This window comes from Gasterosteus aculeatus, chromosome 18 (genome assembly GCF_964276395.1).
Source record: "Gasterosteus aculeatus chromosome 18, fGasAcu3.hap1.1, whole genome shotgun sequence".
Lineage (NCBI taxonomy): Eukaryota > Metazoa > Chordata > Actinopteri > Perciformes > Gasterosteidae > Gasterosteus > Gasterosteus aculeatus.
The window spans coordinates 15573216-15594724 of NC_135706.1; the positions used below are offsets into that span (position 1 = coordinate 15573216).

At 52.5% G+C, this 21509-nt stretch overlaps 1 protein-coding gene across 1 annotated transcript; it reads left to right on the forward strand.

Moving 5' to 3' along the window:
• Positions 1–12870: 12870 nt before the first annotated feature.
• Positions 12871–21305, forward strand: dll4 (delta-like 4 (Drosophila)). Its single transcript, XM_040161154.2, has 11 exons — positions 12871–13315; positions 13487–13747; positions 13999–14056; positions 14697–14960; positions 16553–16613; positions 17634–17764; positions 17992–18161; positions 18251–18470; positions 18854–19595; positions 19689–19797; positions 20187–21305. Exons 1-11 carry the CDS (start codon positions 13262–13264, stop codon positions 20190–20192), a joined length of 2076 nt encoding a protein of 691 aa, XP_040017088.1. The 5' UTR covers positions 12871–13261; the 3' UTR covers positions 20193–21305.
• The last annotated feature ends 204 nt before the right edge of the window (positions 21306–21509 follow it).

Here is a 21509-nt window from a genome sequence, read left to right on the forward strand (position 1 = left end):
GGACCACTCTACAGGACGTCCTGAGCACGGCGAGCTCCTCAAACGGGGGACGAGCCGCTCATCACGTCGAGCCCCACGCGGCAAACACAGGGCACAGCGAACATCGGCGACGGACAAAGATGTTCCATCCAGGGAAAAGACGCTCTTTGAATACGGGGGGGTGTGTGGGGGGGGGGCGGGGGCTTTTTCATTCAAAAAGCTGCTGTTTATGCTAATGAGGGCCGATGCTGCAACCACGACCGGCGGGTGCAGAGAACGCAGATGGAACTACCTCCATTTCCCTGACGACCGCACCGTAGGAAGAGAAGCAAGGTCTTCTCACCATTGATTTGCCCCCTGGGTCCATGCAGCGTGTGACTGTGTGTGTGTGTGTGTGTGTGTGCAAAGGTACTAGGCCAGGGGGGGGGGCTGGGAAACAACAGTGTAACCAAAGGGAAGAGCAGAGGGAAAACAAGGAACCCCTCCCTGTCCGCATACAGGACAAACACGTCTGACACACACACACACACACACACACACACACACTCCGGCTCGCTGTCCTTTCAGGCCGATCTGGAGGCGATCCAAGTTCCCTTTAAACACCTTTTTTCTCCGCCGCCCCCGCCCTCCCCCCCCCCCCGTCTCATATCTGAAGAATACGTTTTGATGTGAGATCAGACACGGCGAAGAGTCGGCCGAGCTTTGAGTTCTTCAAATCACGGGGGGGAAAGGCGACGAAGGCCGTCGTCTATCTCCGCGTGCACTCGCTTTGCGTCTCGTTTATTGGCCTCGTTTATTGGCGGACCCCCACCCCCCCACTCCCCCCCCGATAGCTGCCAGCCGTGAAAGGCCCGTGAGCCGGCGCTGGCAGCGTGCCCCGCCGCAGCAGGTGCAGCCCGAGCGGGAGATAAGGAGAAGGTGCTGACGCATTCGCCGATCGACTTGAGAAAAAACGCTGATTGAGACGATTGATGCCGGGCTACTTTCTCGCCGCGGGGACACGTGGGTGGCCCCCGTTCCTGTGGGATTGGAGGCGGGTTTGGGGGGGTGGGGAAGGTAAAATAAAAGTGCCAGGGCTCCTGTGTCGACGTCGTGGAACATCGTCCTCAGCGGTTTCCTGCGGGTCTCCATTATCAGGCCTCGTTGGTAGACCAGCTTTTCCCCCCCCCGACTTCCTGCCTCGTTTCCTCCCCTTCCAACCCGCTTCCCCTCCCACACTCTCCTCAATCACATGAATCACCGCTGCCAGGGAGAGAGGGCGAGGTGCCGGCTATAAACCACACTGCTAACTTACTAAAAGTCAAGTTACTGCGCGTAGTTTTCATTGTGCAGCGAGCTCATTTCTTCACGTAGAGGCGGGTAGTCGCGCGCATCACCGCGTCGCTCTGGGTTTTTATTTCATTAATCCTGCTGTGAGAGCTGCGTGAGGTTCCCCGCTTCCCTGTTGGATGTGAAACCACGATGCCGGTCAGGACGGAGCTTCTCCTGTTCAGACGTGGTTGGCAAGCCCTTAAAAACCAGCACAGCTCCGGCCAATAAGTAGAAAACCCAGAAAGCGTAGGATGACGTGAGACTTGAGCAACGAGACGGTTCCCCTCGTTCCCGGATATGTGGCAACTTACACAAGTGTAACAACGAACATTCTGGGAAGGTTAAGGAGGTTATGGTGGACCACTGATGATTTGAGCTTTGGGGTCGCGCTTTGGCCGCGCAACACTTGGCAGTGCGCGTCGTTGCCAGGACGACGTCCACAAACGCACTCCTACCCGATGAAGATGAGGGCTGAAGGACGTGGATGCGGGTCAGCGAACACACAGAAAGAGGCGAAATTGAGAGGGAGCCTCGAACGCTTAGAAACCTTGCATTTAATTTGAGTGCGAATCAGCGGGGGATGGGAGAGAGAGAAGAGGGAGAGAATAAAGAAGATAAGTGTGCCTATTGTACGCGTGAATGAGAAGGAACAGGGCGTAGGGAGGCAGAGAGAGAGAACGTGAAGGCTGGAGGGATACAAGCATGACTAATCTCGCTGTCATCCATAGAAAAAACAAATCCACAGTAAACCTTTCTCACAGCTTTCCATCAATCGCAGAGGGTTTGATCTATGGCGGCGATCGGCGTGCCTCCCGGGGAAGGTCGGGCTGTTGTTTCGCCACAGGACGTGACACAGAGCATGTGTGAGGCGCCTGATAGAGAGGCAGAGGCCGACGAGAAAAGGAAAGAAAATAAAGAGAGAGGGGAAAGGGAAGCACTTAGGTGTGCTTGATATCCCATCAGCGCCCAGTACCCATCTCAGGCGTGGAAAACCACCACCATCGGGGTTCACTGCTGGCCCCCGAAAACCAGCCGGGGGGGGGGGGGGGGGGGGGCGGCCAGAGCCCCTTTTTGAGCCGAGATCAAATGGTGGACGGATAAAAGCTTGAAAAACAATGCCCCCCCCTCCCCTCCTCTCCCCCCCGTGTCCGAGAGCCAAATGTGCAGCCGCAATACGAGTTCCTTTTTGTTCTTGAAAATGCTCCTCAGATGCTTGACGCAAGACCAAGAGAGGGAGGAGGAAGAAAGGGGGGAGGGAAGGGGGGGGGGGGGGGGACAAAACAAACAGCAATTAAGGTAGTTTGTGGATCCGTTTGAAAGATCCATCCTTTAGGAAACATCTGCCATCTGTCTTGATGCAGGAGGCCAGGAAAGGACTGATTCGGAATCCGTGCCTTTCTAAGCTGACGATCCAACGCGCTCGCGCACGCTGCAACCAACAACACGGACACTCACACACAAGGTCTATTTTTTGCTACAGTCCAAAAAATAAAAAATAAAGCATTTATAGTCTAAACACAGATAAGACCCGTATCACTTTGCCTTCGGCTGGAAATTCCAGACAAGCGTCCAATGGGCGCTGGAGGATAAGGACGTATCTTTTGAGGCAGAAAGCTCTTGGTTGTCTCACGGAGAGAAGTTTTTCACAATCCGCAGCGACGAAAGTACACAGCTTCTATCTGGCGTCCAGATATAAAGCGGGAATGCCAAAGAGTACAAGCGTCTGACCCCGGAGGTCCCCGAGAGGAAGCAGGCAGAGAGCAAACTGTGATCCACTGTGAGAGGTACACGGGGAAACACAAACAATAGTTTCACAAATGTGTCCCGTGCACTTTCCTGAGCGCGAACGCCGACGGACAGGGATTGCAGGAGTAGGGAAACGCCGCTGCGCTGTTCTACTTCACAGGTATTCAGGGAAAAATCCATAATTCCGCCGGAGGGATTCGTCAATCAGTACATCTGAAACGTTTCAGGCCGCGCGAAACGCCAAAGAGCTGCCCGGGGAAATGAAAAGATAAACGTGAAACAAGTCCGACACGGTGTGTTTACACCCCACAGTGAGGCGCTCAGCCCGCTCGTGCAAGCTGCCGCCGCAGTAAGTCCAACATGGCGGCGGCTCGAGTGGCTTGTTGTGCAATAAACAGGGGCGCAGGCTGCAGGGCGCCGTTGTTTTTCATGTCAACACTGGAGTTGTTCGACCAGAGGACACACACACACACACACACACACACACACCTCTGTCCCTTTTGACCTGCTACTGTGAGGCACCTTTGACTCCAGCAGGACTCCCCGACACTCAGATACAAATTCAGTTGCGTTTCGTTTCTGCATCGTGTTCAGCATCAGCCTTTTGTCAAAATGACGCATCTCTTTTTAACAGGCAGCAAAGAGCCGCCAGAATGCTTTGCTAAACAGTTCTGGGATAGAAATGTGTTTTGTGTGCAGCTCTTGATTCCTTCAAGTGTTTACAAGCACATCGACCAATCGGGACCCGAGGTCGCTCTTGGACGGCTGGTTGGAATATCAAAACCAAAGAGGAGGAAAAAGAACACAGAACAATCCAAATCCCGCTTTTTTGTTCCCTCGTAGACTAAATCTTCAAACTGGCGGGTTTGTGTTGCAACCATTGGGGAGGTAAAGCATTTGGGTGATGCTCGCTGTCTGAAGTAAAAAAAAACGTTTGCGGTTTGATCGTCGTTGCGTTGACATTTAATTTGTGTGTCTCTGCAGCTCAGTCGGATCAAAGCGGGTTTGTTGATCCGGCCCTCGTCTGCGCTGTACGGTCACATCAGAAAGGAAAAATCCATCTGTTCCTTGCTGAGAGGAGCGAGTAGGGCTCACAGGAGGGCGCACACACACACACACACACACACACACACACACATCTCCCATCACCAGCTGGATCGGAGAAAAAGCAGCAATTTGGCAACAGACGCTGAGCTCTCTAATGGTTCCATCCACCACGCCCTCCGCGCTGCACTCCTCCATCAGCTCAAACCCGCTGACTGAAAAAACAAAAGTCCTATTGCAACATTCCTCCTGCAGATTCACACACACACACATGTACGCACTATCCTGTTAACCACCCCCACTTCCATGCAATCAGAGGCTCAGAATAGGAAGGAGGGAGAGGAAGCGGCCCTGCATTCACAGGCTGGGAACAAGGAGAAGGAAAAACAGCCGGAACCTGGAATTTACGGAGGAAAAAACAACGGCCATCCAAAAATACCTCAGGACCATCTCCGCAGATAAACAGAAACATCATTACTCTCATCCTGCGGCTCGGGACAGTTTTTCCTTCCACACTTCCTTCCATCTCAACTTTGCTTCCAGCGGCTCAATATCGAGGAAACTTCAAGTGGCAACCGCTCTTTTGAGAGGCATTCGCCCTCCTCCACCTTCCACCCTCCCCCCCCATGTGCTACTCAGGTCTTTCTGCTCCGGCCTTCCTCAGGTCAGGGAAGCCACGCAGAAGGTCCAAACCTCATTAGGCCCGAAGCTAATCAGCGCTAAGTGGAGCCGCCGGACAGCTGGTCTCCCTGCTGCTGGGGGACGAGTCCAGCCTCTTAAATGTCGTGTTTATTTACTTTCCATTGTCCTTTAACTTCCTCGAGAGGATTCACAAAGTTCTGCGTTCGCGCCGCAGTCACACGAGCTGGACGGGAGCTGCAACCTGAGGCTCCTCCGCTCGAGTGATGCATAGATACGTGCGGGGGGGAGGGGGGGGAGGAGGGGGAGGACCGCCGCCGGCGTAGAAAGGCCGCGCGCTCTGATCAGACATCCGTTTTACGCAGAGATCTGCTCCGTTCAGCAGGCAGAAGCTAAGCAGGTCGTCATGTGACAGAGCCCTTCCTGTGGCTGGGAGGTGGGGGTCACCGACCCCCAGGTCATTTCCTCCGACCTCTTCTTCCTAATTGATTCAATTTCCGAGCCATTGGTCTCCTATTAGGATGTTCTAATAGACCCGTGCGCCTCCTCTTTAATATCTCCTTCTTTTGTCCCCAAAATAAGGAGAAATTCTTCACTCTGCGTTATTAAATGTTGTCTAACTCCACTCCGCTCGTTTGTATAGCGAGGACAATGACCTTTAAACGACATAATGAACCTTTCAGTGACGTAGCGGCGTTGTTGATGTGGGTCTGCAAAAAAACGTAACAGTTTGACCTGAAAGTCACAACGGACTTTACTGCTGATCGACTTCATTACAAATGTGTTTTCGGCCATCGGTCGATTACGGCCTTTAATGTTAGTGGTGCAACGTCCCGCATGCAGCTGATACCAAGTATCATTTCCATAGAATGACACACTGACACGCCGGCATGCTTTTTGAAACTTGACATGTGGTTTTAAAAGAATCAGACATGAAACTCCAGGATCTTCTTTTCCATTTTATTCCATTAACGAGTTTCCTCTCTGCTACGGGATCATGTTTTTGGAGACTTTTGCACACTGAACTCGGTGACACATGCCGCGGACATTCGGGCGGCAGGTACCCATGTGACCAGTATTTTGCCTGCTCGAGGCTGCAGGCCGCGGGCGAGTCGGGCACCGCTTGGAGCAGCAGAGTCGCGCTCACTGTTTAAAAACATTGCTCTATAGTTATTTTGCCGGTTGAGCAGACCCACGTCTTCCCTCGTGACACGGACACGTTGCTTTTCACCGGTTGCCGCTGCATGAAGAAGACACGTCAGTGTGTCAATGTCCATAAACAGCTGCTGGGTCGGACCTGTTCCTGTGTTCATGTAAACACACTGTGACATCAGGGAAATCAGACTCCGGATTGTTCTGCTTCTGCTTTGGTCGGTTTGTTTGTGCTATCAAACCTGACAGAACCTCCGGTGACGACAGCGCTTCTGCTCCGGAGAGAGAGGAGGCCCGGGGTCAGGTGGCGAGGAGGCCGAGGTCAGGTGGTGAGGAGGCCGAGGTCAGGTGGTGAGGAGGCCGGGGTCAGGTGGCGAGGAGGCCGACGTCAGGTGGTGAGGAGGCCGAGGTCAGGTGGTGAGGAGGCCGGGGTCAGGTGGCGAGGAGGCCCGGGGGTCAGGTGGTGAGGAGGCCGAGGTCAGGTGGCGAGGAGGCCCGGGGTCAGGTGGCGAGGACGCCCGGGGGTCAGGTGGTGAGGAGGCCGAGGTCAGGTGGTGAGGAGGCCGAGGTCAGGTGGCGAGGACGCCCGGGGTCAGGTGGCGAGGAGGCCCGGGGTCAGGTGGTGAGGAGGCCGAGGTCAGGTGGCGAGGAGGCCGGGGTCAGGTGGCGAGGACGGCCGAGGTCAGGTGGCGAGGAGGCCCGGGGTTGGGTGGCGAGGAGGCCGAGGTCAGGAGGCGAGGACGCCGGGGCAATGAAACGGCGTTCATTATTAACGATGGCGACGCAGAGCAAAAACATTGACGTTTGACCAAAAAACGACGGACCACACAGTTGCCCAAAAACAAACATTTCGATTTGCTTGTTCTATCTGCGGAGGCACTCGGCCTCACGTGGGGGAGGAATCTTTCTGTTTCGGGATTCTTTATAGAATAACAAGACAGAATGTTTGCTTAGATTCACTGGAGTTAACAAACATCAGCGGAGTCGCTGGCGAGCAAAAAAGAGAACGATCCCGAGTCCCGGCTGGTTGCTGATGCGGCGCCTCCGTCTGATGGCGGCGTCCCGCCTCTCGCCGGGAATACGTGTCTTCATCTGCAGCACTTTGTGTTTATTAGTTCTGGTGTCTGACATTTTCCCAACGCAACGTCTTATTTAAACAAGCGCACGCTGCTTTAATCACAAACTCCTCTTTTAAGGTAAATACAAGCGGATGGCCTGTCAGATCGGCATTTCACAAAAACGGCATTTCAGACGTGTGTGTGCGCACACATCGTGTGTGTGTGTGTGTGTTGGCCCCACTGAGAGCGTTATTACAAAGAGCCAATAAGAGCGAAGGACCACACTCTAGCACATCCTGTTTGACTTGACCTCAGAGGATATTCTCCTTTCCCAAGCAAACAAACCGCCGGGCTTTTTGGATCGTACCAACGTCGGAGGGGAAGGGAGGGGACGGGGGACGGGGGGGTCAGGGGGTAGTTTTTGGGGGCAGAGAGACGAGAAATAAATACTGCAAGACGAGGTTTTATCTCTGAGAACACGCCGGCTTACTAATTGTGTACTGACAACAAATGAATGCAAGCCCAAATATTCACCTATTTCTTTTTGTCAATTCATTGGCCAATAATTTTCAACATTCAGCAAATGGGAACCCGTTGGAATCACTAAAGCGATATATCAATCATCAAATTAGTTGCAGATTAACTCAACACAAATCACTGGAAGAGTCTACATGTCTAAACCACAGGGCCACAGATCAGCAAAAACCGGTCACGCCCGTACAAACCATTTGAAAGCAGCTTTTCATACCGTCCTCCGTGACGTTCAAATCACTGCGATTGTGTGTTTTAAGAACTTTGTAAGCTGAAAAAAACGCGAAAAAAACGCGTGAGCGAGGCCCGTGAGGCGCGTTAAATCGACGACAAAATAAGGAAGAACACAGCAGGAGTCCTTGCTAATCGGCGGCCTATCGTGCACTACATGCTCACGATTTTGTTCTCAGCAATAATTATCAGAGCGAACGAAGGTTCTGTGTTCGTGGTGAAACGAAATCCAATGCTTGAATCAACTTCAAGCAAGCGGCTGTCACTATATTTAGCCTATAGACCCTGTGTTTCCATGGCTACCAGGGTTGAAGCGAGCCGAAGGCCGCAACATTCATGCGATCTATGTGCTCGGGATCATTTCAGTAATCACAGCATGACTTGTGAATCATTTCCACCTGGGTCCCATAATGCGATCCCACCTAAATTTCATTAACAGACACGCTGCTTCCAATTTAAAGGGTTTTTTTTCCCCTAAAGGCTCCCTGCCCACTTTTCAGAGAAGCCTTTTTCTGTGCAACTGAAACATTTTATTTAATTCCCTCAAAGCTGGAGAATCTGTTTTGGATTCACTTGGACTTCAGTTACACTCGAATCCAACCGACGACTGAGACTTTTATTCCTGCTCAGCAACTCATTGGACCCCAAACTGAACTGAGGAGCAGCTGACCTCCACCCCGTCCGCCGGCGGGGAAGGTGAGTTCTGGCGACGGTGACGGTCAGCAGCTCCCCGGCGGCCGGTGTTGCCGGTGGACTCGTCCACAGGTGGGTGCTGGTCCACGGCTGTTTGTAGTAAACACCGAAAAGTCAGACTAATAGAAAGAAAGTTCCAAAACAGAACATGGTGGGTGGGTGGGGGGGGTGGGGCACATATGTGTGAAGGGTCAACGTTTGCCTTTGGGTCTGGTCACACATCCACGGTATATTTCCGCCACTTAAATCGAAAATGGCGTGACTGTTATTCCCATTCCCACCAGAGAAAACCAGTAAACGTGTTTTTTCGCGGATCGAATAACTGCGTAAAGGACTTCGGGTTTCAGAGCGATTTACGATATTCAACTTTGACGTCGGTTCATCAAAGGAGCGAAGCGCTCTTAACTTCTCCGCCTCTGTGGGTCACGTCCTCCGCCTGCGGCCGCGGCCGGATGAGAACGCCAGAGAGGCTCCGAACCGCTTTCATGTGGGTCACCGTGGACTTCCTCAAGGGGGCTTTTTCAGGTGCGGCTCCGGGGGAGGGCGGGAGGGGGGCGGGGGGGGGGGGGGGGGGTCATAAATCTGCCTCCCGTCCTCTGGCCTCGCAGCCCCCCCCCCCCCCCCCCGCTCCAACGCGTTGGCCCCCCCTTCACTGGACGGGACCCCCGTGATCAATACAACAGGTGGCCCCCGTCCGCCCGCTTAACAACGCAGTGCGTCCGCGGCCACATTCTCCTGATGAGAACCCGTTTCACCCGCTGTGCTTCCGTTACTTTTCTGTTTGCGTCGAGGCTTTAAATGAGTCCACGTGTGACCGGGCGACCAAAACCTGCGCCTTCGTTCTTCTCGCTCTCTGCAGCAAAAGCAAAAGAAACGTTCGCGGCTTTTTTCGTCAGCGTGAAAAATCGCTCAGCCACGTTTATTATTAGACGCACGATACGGAAAAGGCTTTTCTTGTTTTGATGTGCGGCCACAGAGATGGATGACCGGGTAGAACTCATGGTCAGAATAACAGGTACTTCATTAGTATTAACTTACTAAATCTGTATAAAATGACTTTCTGGGTGTTTCTGGGACCACGTCACATATTTTCCAGACTGATTGAAAGTCAAGTTCTTTTTTTTTTTTCTTATCATAAGTGGGGACGGAATGTGTCCCATTTCCCATGAATACAATTGCTCAGCTTTACCTTCCTCTGGTCACTCGTGACTCACACATAGCAGGTGGTGAACGGGAGGCTGACGTCGCGCCGTCGACCGCCAGCTTCACCTTTAATACGGCGGCGTTTTCCACATTCCATCCACAACAATAGACGCTCTGGCCGCCGCTCGCCGACCGCTCGGCCTGTTTGCGCTGACAAGTGGCCCAAACGGTGAGAACGGGAACCTTAGAGTTCTCTCCGTCGAGCAGACGGAACAATCCCACAAGGAGAGGAGGGGAAGCAGGGGAGACGTGAAGACGGGATGCTTTCCCTCGTCCTCCATGACACACACACACACACACACACACACACGTGCAAACATCAAAGCTTCTGGATGAAGACCCGGGTGTGACCCTCGGCCTGCTCGGCCCGGGCCCTGCTGTGTTGCTGGAGAGCGGAGGTCTTTGATGGGGACGTCTTGTGCAGGGTCCGAGCCGGCGGTCCAGAGAAGGGGTCCGAGCAGCCTCGCTGGGGGAGCAAGCGTGTGATAATACGAGGGGCCGTGTGATTGATGATTGATTCGCGGGTTCGAGGCTCCTGCTTTAGTGATTTCCCTCGTTAGGGTTTCACGTACCGTTACTGTGCTGTCGATTTATATTGCACACATTTCATTTCATTTGAGTTTTTATTTTACAACCTGCTCAGTTTTAAACTCTTTGAATCTCTTATTTTCACGCTGAACCAACAGGTTTGTTTTTGACAAAAAAAAAAATGCATCGTACCCCAAAAAGACGAAAGGGCCTGTCGAGGTAAATCAAAGCAGAGACCACGTGACACGGACGGCGCTACGACAAAGCACGGCCCGTGTGTGCGGTTTGTTTATTCTGCATGGAAAAGAACATATTGCTTACACATCATTCACTTTTCTTCTTAGGTGAGAGTGTCGCCTTATCAGCTGTGCCCACCTGTTAAACCTGCCGTGAGCTGAAATTGTCCCCTTTTATTACGGCAGTTTAGTTGGAAGCTGAACTGGAGACACACGGCCGTAAAAGGAGATAAGATGTGTAATATTCACCATTAGAAAACATTACTGGCAGAGCGGGCGACGAGATAATGAAGGCCAACGTGCGATTACGACTTAATTCCCCCCCCTCGTATAGCGGCACCGAGCGCAAACACGTTAAGCGCTGATTAATAGTGCTGCTGCTCAGCAAACAGACGCACACAAACCCCCCCACCCCGCAAATTTCAAAGAACCCCAGAAGAAGAAGCCCCGCTGTCAACGAGTAGCCCCGAGTGGGCGTCCGAGGGCGTTGTGGACACAGAGGGCACGGGCAACGCCATTGTGTCTCTGTGGACCCAGTTGGAGACACAACAGGTGTGTCAACACGGCGGGCCACTCTACCGATCCGCTGCGCGCATCAACGCTGAATAAATATAGACGCTTTCCAGTTTCACTCTCTGCAGCGCACAGGAGCGCAAACACTCAGAGATCACGTGCAGGTCAGAGGCAAAGATAGATGGAGATTTGAATCCCGTGCACAGTTAAAAACACTAATAGAAATCGTCATATTTGACAGAAGCCTACTGTATCCTCTCCGCGTGTGGGTAATTGTGGGTAAATTGTGTGGCTGCGTGATGTTTCCAGGCTCGACAACGTGGGAAATAACACGTCCTTATTACTGGGTAACTGTAGTTCTTTTTTTTTCCACAAACGGGACGACGGATGCCAAGCAGAATTGAGACGAACAGGTTGGAGGAAATTGGCTCGTCCTCCCCGTGAACAGACGAAAGAAGACGGAGCTGCCAGCCTCCCACCAGATGGTAAACGAGAGAGATGCCAGCCATCCAGCAACAAACGCAACCAATCAGACCACCCGGAGACGAAAGCGATGGAGTGTTGAACTTAAACATCTCGCCATGTGTTCATTCCATTTGTTTTTCACTTTAAACTTCTTTGATTTTTAGGGACTATTTCCTTCTGGGGCTTTTTCCTCCTGATTCAATGATACAATGCGGTCTATCACTCATCCTCGACAGCATTTAACAGTGAGTGAAGCTATTTTCACCCTCGTGGCCGACTGATCCGTGGAGGGGGGGGGATCGTCCGTTTATCACCGCGCTCCATACGAGGCCATCGAATTAAATCTTTTATCTCAATCCGACGTGGCTCGACCCCCCCCCCGTCATTCCCATTAGCTGTGAAAGGCCAAGGGGAAGAAGAAACCAATTTTACACACCCAGATGATTGTGCACGCGTGTGTGTGTGTGTGTCAGTGTGTGTGTGTGTGTGTGTGTGTGTATGTGTGTGTGTGTGTGTGTGCGAAGGGAAGAGGGAGGTCATTTGCATACAGCTGAGTAGTTATGTCTACCATGCACATTACACCCGCATGAGGGCGAGAGAGAGAGAGAGAGAGAGAGGGAGAGAGAGAGAGAGAGAGGGGGGGGGGAGAAGGTGGGGGACACGCGCCACAACAATAGGGGGCACGCTGCCTCCAAACGGTAAAACGCATGGGTGGGCATAAAGGGGCACTCGCCTCCACCGAGATGAAACACACCCGAAACAACATGTCACGGGAGATTGTGCGTCTGCGCGTAAAAGGAGACGGATCCCTATCAGTGTTATCGATCAGGACAAAGCAATGGGTTGATTTATAGACATTGAGGCGCGTGCTCCGCACACTGTGCGCCTTTAGAGACATGTTTTTGAAAAAAAAGAAAAAAAAAGTGCATTTCTCCACCAGCAGCTTTTCAAACCAACACTGGAAAGATTTTACATTTAAACGCGTTTTTTACTTTGATCCTCCACGATAGAGCCCGAGGGAGAGGCACGTGACCCCCCCCCCCCCCCCCCCCCCCCCCTCCCCTCCGGGATAAAGGGTCTTGAAAGGAAATAGTGAGCACAACGGCTGGAGCTGGGGGGCTAATTACGCGTGCAATTGAGCGGAACCCGGGGCGAGAGGGTGCGGGGAGGACGGCAGTAATTGAATCGCTGCTCTCCATTCTGGAAGTTTGGGCTCTGGTTCATTGTCCTCGTCCGCCGTCCCGCCGTCCCGCCGTCCCGCCGTCCCGCCGTCCCACTGTCCCACCGTCCACGACGTGTGAAATGTGTGTCCGGGGCGCATTGCGCGCTATAAATAAGTCAACAGATGTTAGGGGTCGTTAATAGTCGCCCAGTATCCGCGGTGGTCAGCGTGCGCAGTGCCAGTGGGTATTAAATCTGGATAATTGTTGTTGGGTTGGAAGGGAAGGGGGTTGAATATGTAGAGGTGGGCGGTGACGGCGGGGGTGATTGACAGTTTATGTAATGAGCGGCGCAGTGCAATTCTATATATCTGGGAGGAGACGCGCGCCCCGGTTCATTCACGAGTAATAAGACGAGCGGCGAACATCCGCGGCGCACCGACGCACCAAAGTTTAGCACCAAAACAAGCCGCGAGGCGCGCGCGCGCAGCGGACGGACCATTGTGGATACAGTACCGCGCAAGTAGGGGACGCCTGCTGACAAAAAGACGCGCAGCCACGCTGGATACTAGTCCCCCCTCACCTCTTGGATAACTTGGAAAGGCTTCCTGTGGACGCGTCTGGCGCGCACCGACGGGGAGCTACGGGACAACTCCCTTGGAGTGAAGAAGGATTATTATTTGTCGCTTTTTGCTGAGCTTGGCGTAAACACTGTACGCGGTCGCGCTGCTTCGCTGGCCGGTGACGCGGCTGCCCTGGGGAAGCGAGAAGGATGGCAGCCTGGTTCACCTTTACCATCGCAGTGAGCACCACGTTGATCGCACAGGTATGAGGGACGACAACGCGCCCCCCTCCCCCCGGTGGTCCCGAGACCTCCGGCCGGGGAGACATTTGAGTGTCATGTTCCTTTTTTTTTCTCCTTCCAAAAAAGAAATAAAATAAAATTTATATTTAACAGAAACGACCTTTTTGTAAATGTGATTCCATTCTCTTTTAGGCCTTCGGATCGGGAGTTTTTGAGGTGGACCTCCACGAATTTAAAAACCACAAAGGGCTGCTGGCGAACGGGAACGCGTGCAAACCCAACTGCAGGACTTACTTTCGAATTTGCTTGAAGAACTATCAGGCCGTGGTGTCGCCGGGCGGCTGCATCTTTGGGAGTACGGTGACAGCGGTGCTGGGGACCAACTCTTTCAGCGCAAAGGACGGCGGCACTTTGCCCAGACCGATTCAGATCCCCTTCACCTTCGGGTGGCCGGTAAGAGCCGCCGGATGTGCGCATTGGACGTTCTTTTCTGTCATGCCGCTGGATCGATAGAGAGATTTCTTTGTTGTTTGAGGGATGCAGGGAGCGTTTTGGCAGCGTGCCGGTTATTGGTGAGCTCTTAATCCGCGCCATTGGGTAATGCGCCGGAGACGCGCGTAGTGCATCGTGTAACATGCAAATGTGAGTCGCGCTAAAAGAAATGAAACAATAGATTTGAACTAACTGCGTGTTTTTCTTCTTAGGGGTCGTTTTCGTTAATAATTGAAGCTCGGCATTCACCTTATGGAAATCTACCTGTAGGTAAGTGCAACGTCTTTTTTACCACAGGAGGGAGCCCCGTCTGTAGATTTAACGCACAAGCTTCTCCAAATACCATTTTTGCATAAATTGTCCCCCCCCCCCCCCCAAAAAAAAATAAATAAAAATGTCGCTGCGTTTCCATCTCCATCCCCTGTAAATTGTTCCTAATTTCACACATTTTCTGGCCTATTCACTCTTTTGTTATGAACTTCAGAACACCTTTTTCATTCTTATGCCCAATACAATTGAACTTCCTCTGGTTTATTTTGGTCGTGGGAAAGAGCCGAGGGCTTTGGTGAGAATACACAGTGCCTGCCAAGAAACCCTGACTGCATCTTCCTGTATTTTACACCTTACTCCGTTCCGCCCTTTGGAAGAGGGTGACCGGGCCTGGGAATGTTTTTCGCTGATGGAAAGAAAGAGGAAATTCAAACCTGGGTTTATCTTTCATGTACACTGTGTGGGATTGGATAAGGGATGCAGCTTGGCACCGGGCAGATTACCAAAGCGAAAGTGGACGACTTTTGAACCCACGAGCTATCTGCGATGCAGCTCTTGACATAAAATACAATAACCCCCCCTGCGAACAGGTCGCCGGCTGAGATATCCTGCATTCATTCGCACTTCCTCCTCCTTTCAGATACCGACAACCCAGAGCTCTTGATAAGCTTTATGGCCATCCACAGACAGATGGGCGTAGGGACCGCTTGGTCTCCGGATACGCGGACCGGAGATCAGACGGAGCTGAGGTATTCGTACCGGTTTGTCTGCAACGAAAGCTACTACGGAGACAGTTGCTCCAAGAAATGTTCGCCCAGGGACGACCGATTCGGCCACTACACCTGCGACCGCGACGGGCAGCTGTCCTGTCTGCCTGGCTGGAAAGGGAAATACTGCGAAGAACGTAAGCGATCTCCTACTGGCTCGCGGGCCGATGTATTCTTGTAACACATGAGGGTCGTCCAGATGTTTTGCAAATGAAAGGCAGAGGTCGGGGGTCTGGTAAGGACTCTTTTTAGGTTTGGCGCAGAAAGACCTTACCTTGAAGAGTCGTTCCTTCTGCGAGGTCTCCTCCTCACACGTGACCTTTGCCCTGACGATTCGGGCGCACGCACAAATGACAGATATGAGTAGTTGTTGAGCAGAAGCGAAACCCAAAGATCATCACCTTCGAGTGCAATAACAAGACGCGACTCAATGGAACTCTGCGAGCACATAATTAGGTCGTGGGTTCGAGGACGAACTCGTTGATTTGGACTCGAGGGGCAGGCGGCTCACAACAGGCACGTGACTCCGAATGGGCCCCCGCGCCACTCGGCCTGCACGATACCGGGCCCCTTTCACCAAAACAAATGCGTCAAAGAGTAGACTGGAAGGGCGGGCACTGCGGGGGTAATGGTTACCATGTGCCGGGTACGCGGCCACGCGGGTGACGGATCTGTCATCGCTGTCACTCGCGGTGGTGAGAGAGAAATTGGCGTGCGCTATTTTAACTGTGGCGCCGAATTCTAACCAGATGGGCTCACGTGTTGCAATTACAGACACATCAATCGTCGGTGACTACAGAAAATATACATGGGGAAGATAGATTGGGCGTCTGTGGGACACTGTAGTTTCTCCGCTCGCACACACATCGATTTACTGCTCTGCCCGACTGGGCCCAAACAATTTAGGGAAGTGGAAGAAAGTTTGTATCAAAGGACGATAAAGCTGGAAAAAAAAAAACACAGCTGGAAAAGCCAAATTAAGGCCTCTTAGTTCGGCTATTTCCTTAGTTTGTCAAAATGGCGCCAAGCAGCTTCCACAGGTGCACGTCGAGCTGGCGGTTTGTCACAATGTGTGTACAGAGAAAGTCACATCCACAGCGGAGGGGTTCGCTGCGTTCTTTTCATCTCTTTTGTACCCTCTCACTGTACCGCGCGCCCGGTAACATAATCCGCAGAGGAGAGGGTGTGTCGGAGGGGGGGGGGGTTAATAGGAGGAGTCCATGCGACTGCACGCGCCAAGGTTAATCGCGGCATTATTACCCGCCACGCGCCATCGCTGGTTAGTCAACCTTCCATTGTTGTGCGAGCGCGCGCGGGGCGGCGGCAGCTGCAAATACGGTTCTGGCCCGACCGCAAACAACAATAGTGACAGCTGCCTGCTATTGAGAGCGAGCATCTGTTCCGAGATAAACCGGGGCGCCGCTTACCGGCAGGCCGCCCGAAACGCTGCTGCCAGAGCGCCGCAAACACACCAAACCGGGTTCAGATGAAGGCGGGTTGAGGCCTCGTGCGCCGTCGACGCGCAGGTTCACGGCCATTGTGAGGCCTTCGTTGTGCGGCATTTCAGCGCCTATCGATTTGACTTTTGGCGTGTTCAGCGTTCTTCTCACTGGTTCTTTCTTTTCACGGTTTGAAAGCTGTGAGATGTAATATTTGATGCATTGCGTCAAAAAACAAAAATGAACAGTGGACCTGACTGTACGTGGTTTCCTCCTCTTTTTTCTTTCAGCTATCTGCCTGGAGGGCTGCAGCGAGAGGAACGGAAACTGCTCCAAACCTGGCGAGTGTGTGTAAGTATTAATAATGGTGAGGTGTTGAAGTAGGTGTCGGCCCGTTGCGCAGGAAGGAACCCGGTTGGGAACGCTGCGAGTTACAAGCGGGTGGAGAGTTTCTGTGAAAACCCACTTTTTCAAGTTCACCGACCCCCTTTTTCGACAGCGGCAACTCTGCGTCCGTTTCAAGTTCCCGTAATATTAATTATTCCTTCACACACGTTTGTCTGCCATTCATAGCGTTTATCACGGGAGGTTGGAGCTCTTTGAATCAACAAATATTTTCTCGTCTCCCCCCCCCAAGTCACTCACTGGCTTCTCTGCTTCCCATGTTCCGTTCTTGTCACCAGCAGGGATAAATCACACACACTCGCTGTGAGAAATTCCTCCCGAATTCTATTTCGCCCTCTTTTCAGAGATAAATCCATCATTGAAACTGACCCAAATGTGGGCTTAACCCACGAGATACGCTGCGGCGTAAAGCTGCTGGCTTTCAAACTGTTTTTTTCTGCTGGAAACCTTAAACGTGCGTCCTGAGTCCGAGGACATCTTCAAACAGATTCATGGGAAACAAAACAGGGCAAAAAATGCCTCAGCTGTTGGCGATATTTCACCTTTTGCGTTTGCCCCGTGGTCACATTGTTTGTATAAAAATGACATCATCGTTCACCGTGGTTACACAATAAACAAATGTTGCTTACTCGCAATAACTGATGTGTAACGATGTCATCATGTTGGGAAAACGCGAAACGAAAATGTGAGGATCTGTGTCACGCTGCGGGTCGGCTATTAATGTCTAATGGCTGTATGATTTACGGCGGATTTCTTGAAGTAATTGCAGCTAATCCATAACAGGGCTGTGAAGCAAAAAGCGTCTGCTCCCGTTTAATCCCAAGCAACAGTTCGCATGACTTAAAAAGAATTTAAATTGGCCGTTTTGAACCACCAGATTCAGTGATGTTATTCACGGCAATTGCGAGGTCTACGATACGGGGGCATAAGCGACTAAAGAAATAACACAATTGATTCATTTCGCAGATGCAGAGAAGGCTGGCAGGGAACCTTCTGTGACGAGTGTAAGAAGTATCCGGCCTGCAAGCACGGCACCTGCCAGCTGCCGTGGCAGTGTAACTGCCAGGAGGGCTGGGGAGGCCTATTGTGTGACCAAGGTACACCGGACAACTTGCACCACTGCTGCTGCTCCTTCTCCTAGAAAGATCTTCTCGTGTTACGTGGTGCACTGTTTTCATATGAATCCACCTGAACGCATTAGTGAATTAGGTTTTCTTTAGCTTTGCACACATCCGGGGTACAGAGGGGGGGTTTTTTGTTGTTGTTTTTTGTTCCTCCGTCGAGCTCCCGGTAAACAGACACTCTCCCCCCCTCCCCCACCTAGACCTGAACTTCTGCACCCATCACCACCCCTGTGTGAACAGCGCCACCTGCATGAACACGGGACAAGGCAGCTACACGTGCACTTGCCTGCCGGGTTTCACGGGGGTCAACTGTGAGCTGGAGATGCAGGAGTGTGACAGCAACCCCTGCAGGAACGGCGCGACGTGCACGGTGAGCGGGAAGCCGGCGCGTTGCATTCCATGCTTCTCAAACCCAAAGAAGGCCTAACGTTTTTTTCTGTCTTTTTCGAAACCCCTTAGAATTTGGACAGTGGCTACAAGTGCACGTGTCCCCACGGCTTCGAGGGCTCCCACTGCGAGCACGGCCTGCTGACGTGCGCCGACTCGCCGTGTTTCCACAGCGGCAAATGCCGGGAGAAGGACAACGGGCGCAGCTACATGTGCGAGTGTCCCCGCGGCTACACGGGGCTCAACTGCGAGAAGAGAGTGGACAAGTGCACGTCGCTTCCCTGCGCTAACGGTACGGCCTTCCTCCCCCCTCTTTACCCCCCCCAACCCCTCTTATCTGAACTTCCCCTCGCTCCTTCTGCCCCCTTCAAATTCCTGCAACTGGAAGCAGTGGGGAACAACAGGAATTGGTGGGAACTCGGCGTCTATTGTCCCGCGCGTAAACACTCGGCAGCTCAGAGGAGCAGCTTGTAAATGTCCCCGCGGCTCGTTGTTGACGCGAGGGGACGAATGTCCAGCGCGGCTCGATATATATATCCGTCCTCTGGCGTGGGGTCCCCGGGATAAGACCCCCCTCGTGGAGACCTCGTTCTTTCTGATGTCGCCAGAAGGCCGCTCTCTCATTTAGAGAATCGCCATCTGCCGGTAGTAAACGCCTCTCCCCCTCTCCCGCAGGCGGGCTGTGCCTGATCCACGGCGGCGTGCGCGAGTGCAGCTGCCGCGCGGGATTCACGGGCCAGCGCTGCGAAATCAACGTCAACGAGTGCGCCGGCAACCCCTGCCTCAACGGGGGCACCTGCCAGGACCGGATCAACGACTACACCTGCGCCTGTCCCGCGGGCCACGGGGGGCGCAACTGCGACAGGGTCCTGGACGAGTGCGCCCTCCGACCGTGCCTCAACGGGGGGGTCTGCGCCGGCGGCGGCGGCGGGCCGGGCAAGCCCCCGGCCGCCTGCGTCTGCCCGTCGGGCTCCACCGGGCCGCGCTGCGAGTTCTTCGCCGCCGTCACCTCCCCGGTGGCCAACGGGGAGACGCAGGGCGGCTTCCAGTGGGCGGCGGTCTCCCTGGCCGTGGGCCTGGTGGCGCTGCTGGTGCTGCTGTGCATGGTGGGCCTGGCGCTGAGGCACATCCACGGGCAGGCGCGGGGAGAGCGCGGCGACACGGAGACCATGAACAACTTGTCCAACGTCCAGAAGGACAACCTGATCCCCGAGTGCCAGCTGAAGAACACCAACCAGAAAGTGAGCATGGAGGTGGACTGCGACTCGGAGAAATCAAACTTTATCCATAAAAACTATCACTTGGACTCGTACCACTCGAAGTCGAAGGAGTTCAAGGATGAACCGTCACAGGAGGAAAAAAGTCTTATTTATGAGAAATGTTTAGAAGACAAAATGCCGTTGAGCAGAACGTACAGGTAAGAAGATCCGCATGCACCATGCGCTTCCTGCCGCGTCAGCGCGCGGCGCGCCCTGCGTTAACGCGCCGGTTTGATTTGTGTTTTCCGCAGTGAAAAGCCAGAGTGCAGGATATCAACGATACGTCCCTCAAGAGACTCCATGTACCAGTCGGTATTTGTTATAGGAGAGGCGAGGAGGGAGTGCGTCATAGCAACCGAGGTAAGCCAACAAAAGGAAACCCCCACGTCCTCCTCTGCATCTCCGCAGATCCTCCACACGAAACGCGCCGTCCATCACCAGCGCAGCAACATTTATGACAGCGGTTATTAACTATTTAGGTATTTGGACCTAAACTCAGGGGAATGGGGGATCTTGATCAATTGGATTATTGATATCTCAAAACATCTGGGCCGTGTTGATGACCTGAGGCCTGATTCCTCGCACATGTTTGGCTCGGCTCGGTCTCGGGGGGGCTGTGTGTTACACGCTGTGGCATTTTTCGGATGTTCATTTCCAAGGAAAATAACGCGGCGATACGGAAGCACGACCGGTTTGTTGTTTTGCTTTCCATCGGGTTTCGGACCATAATGTTCTCCTTCTTCTTTCAGGTATAAACTGTGAGGAATCTGAAGGCGAGGAGAACGAGGAGAAAAAAAAAGACACAATCGAGGCAGAATGAGATACTTCTGGATTGTTTACAAATTTGGAGACGGGACTGGAGATTGTTTTAGATGTCCACTGCTGCTCTGGAACACTTGAGAACTGTGGAGGGCAGGAACGTCTGCTCCGCGTAGAGAATTTAAGTTTAAAAACAAAAGAACAGAACTGAGAAACTTTATGTCGACCGAGTGTTTGTATGCAAAGCGTTGTACAGTGAAGGACTCTCAGATGTGACCGGCGGAACCGTCCCAGGCGGAGGGCGGAGGCGGCGGCGGCGGCGGATCTCGGACCCGGCGTCCTGTGAAATTCACGTAGAAAGGAAGGAGAAAAGGTGCCTACGGTTTGACCCCCTCGGGGACCCCCCCCCCTCCCCACACACACTCGCTGCCGCCAGCTTCTTCGCCCGCTATGCAAGACTCAGGGCGGGGGGCAGTGAACTCGCCCGCGGTCGTGATCCGACCTCACAAACACTGAGAGTTACGAATGTCTGAAACTAATCTTCAGCTGTCAATCAAGTGGAAGTGACAGGTCGGCCTTTTCCACGCAACGGTGAAGATAGTATGCAGCCCAAATTCACTAGAAGCCTTAAAAGAGTCGGGGGCCGAGGGGGGGTGGATGCTAAATTTGTGCCCTTGTCTGTTCTTGGATCATTTGCACTACAATAACAAAATAAGGGGGAATAGTTTTTAATCAACAGGAGCCAGTTAGTCAGTGCCAGCAAGATCCAAGCGAAACGTTTGCATAGAAATGTGTGTTTTTTATGCAAACCCGACTGAGAAAAACCAAGAAGAGACTGTCACACCACTGCCTGCCTATAATACATTTCAAAAATACAGAACCAATAATGTAATTTTTTTAAATGATTATTTCCAGAGTTTAATTTAAGTATGACACACTGCTCTTTATATGTTTTATAATATTATTTTGTATATAATGCATATTTATAAGGACCAAACTTCTGAAGAATAAAACTTCCTTGAAAACTGTTTTTAATTTGATGTCAGTGGATGGAAAAGGAAATTATTTTTGAGGTGTTTTTAAATAATGAAATCAAAAACAGAAGATGATCAAATGTGTCTTGTATTCATTTATTCGTTCATTGTTTCTTCATCCTGTGCTCATAAGCGTAATCAGAGCTAAAAACTGCGTTTGACTTATTCACATTTCGGATTTAATGTTTTGGACGTAAAGCCCCCTGAATGTAGCATCACTGCAGTACTACAGTAACCCCCCCCCCACACCTCCCCACCCCGACTCCGGCCCTAAATTGG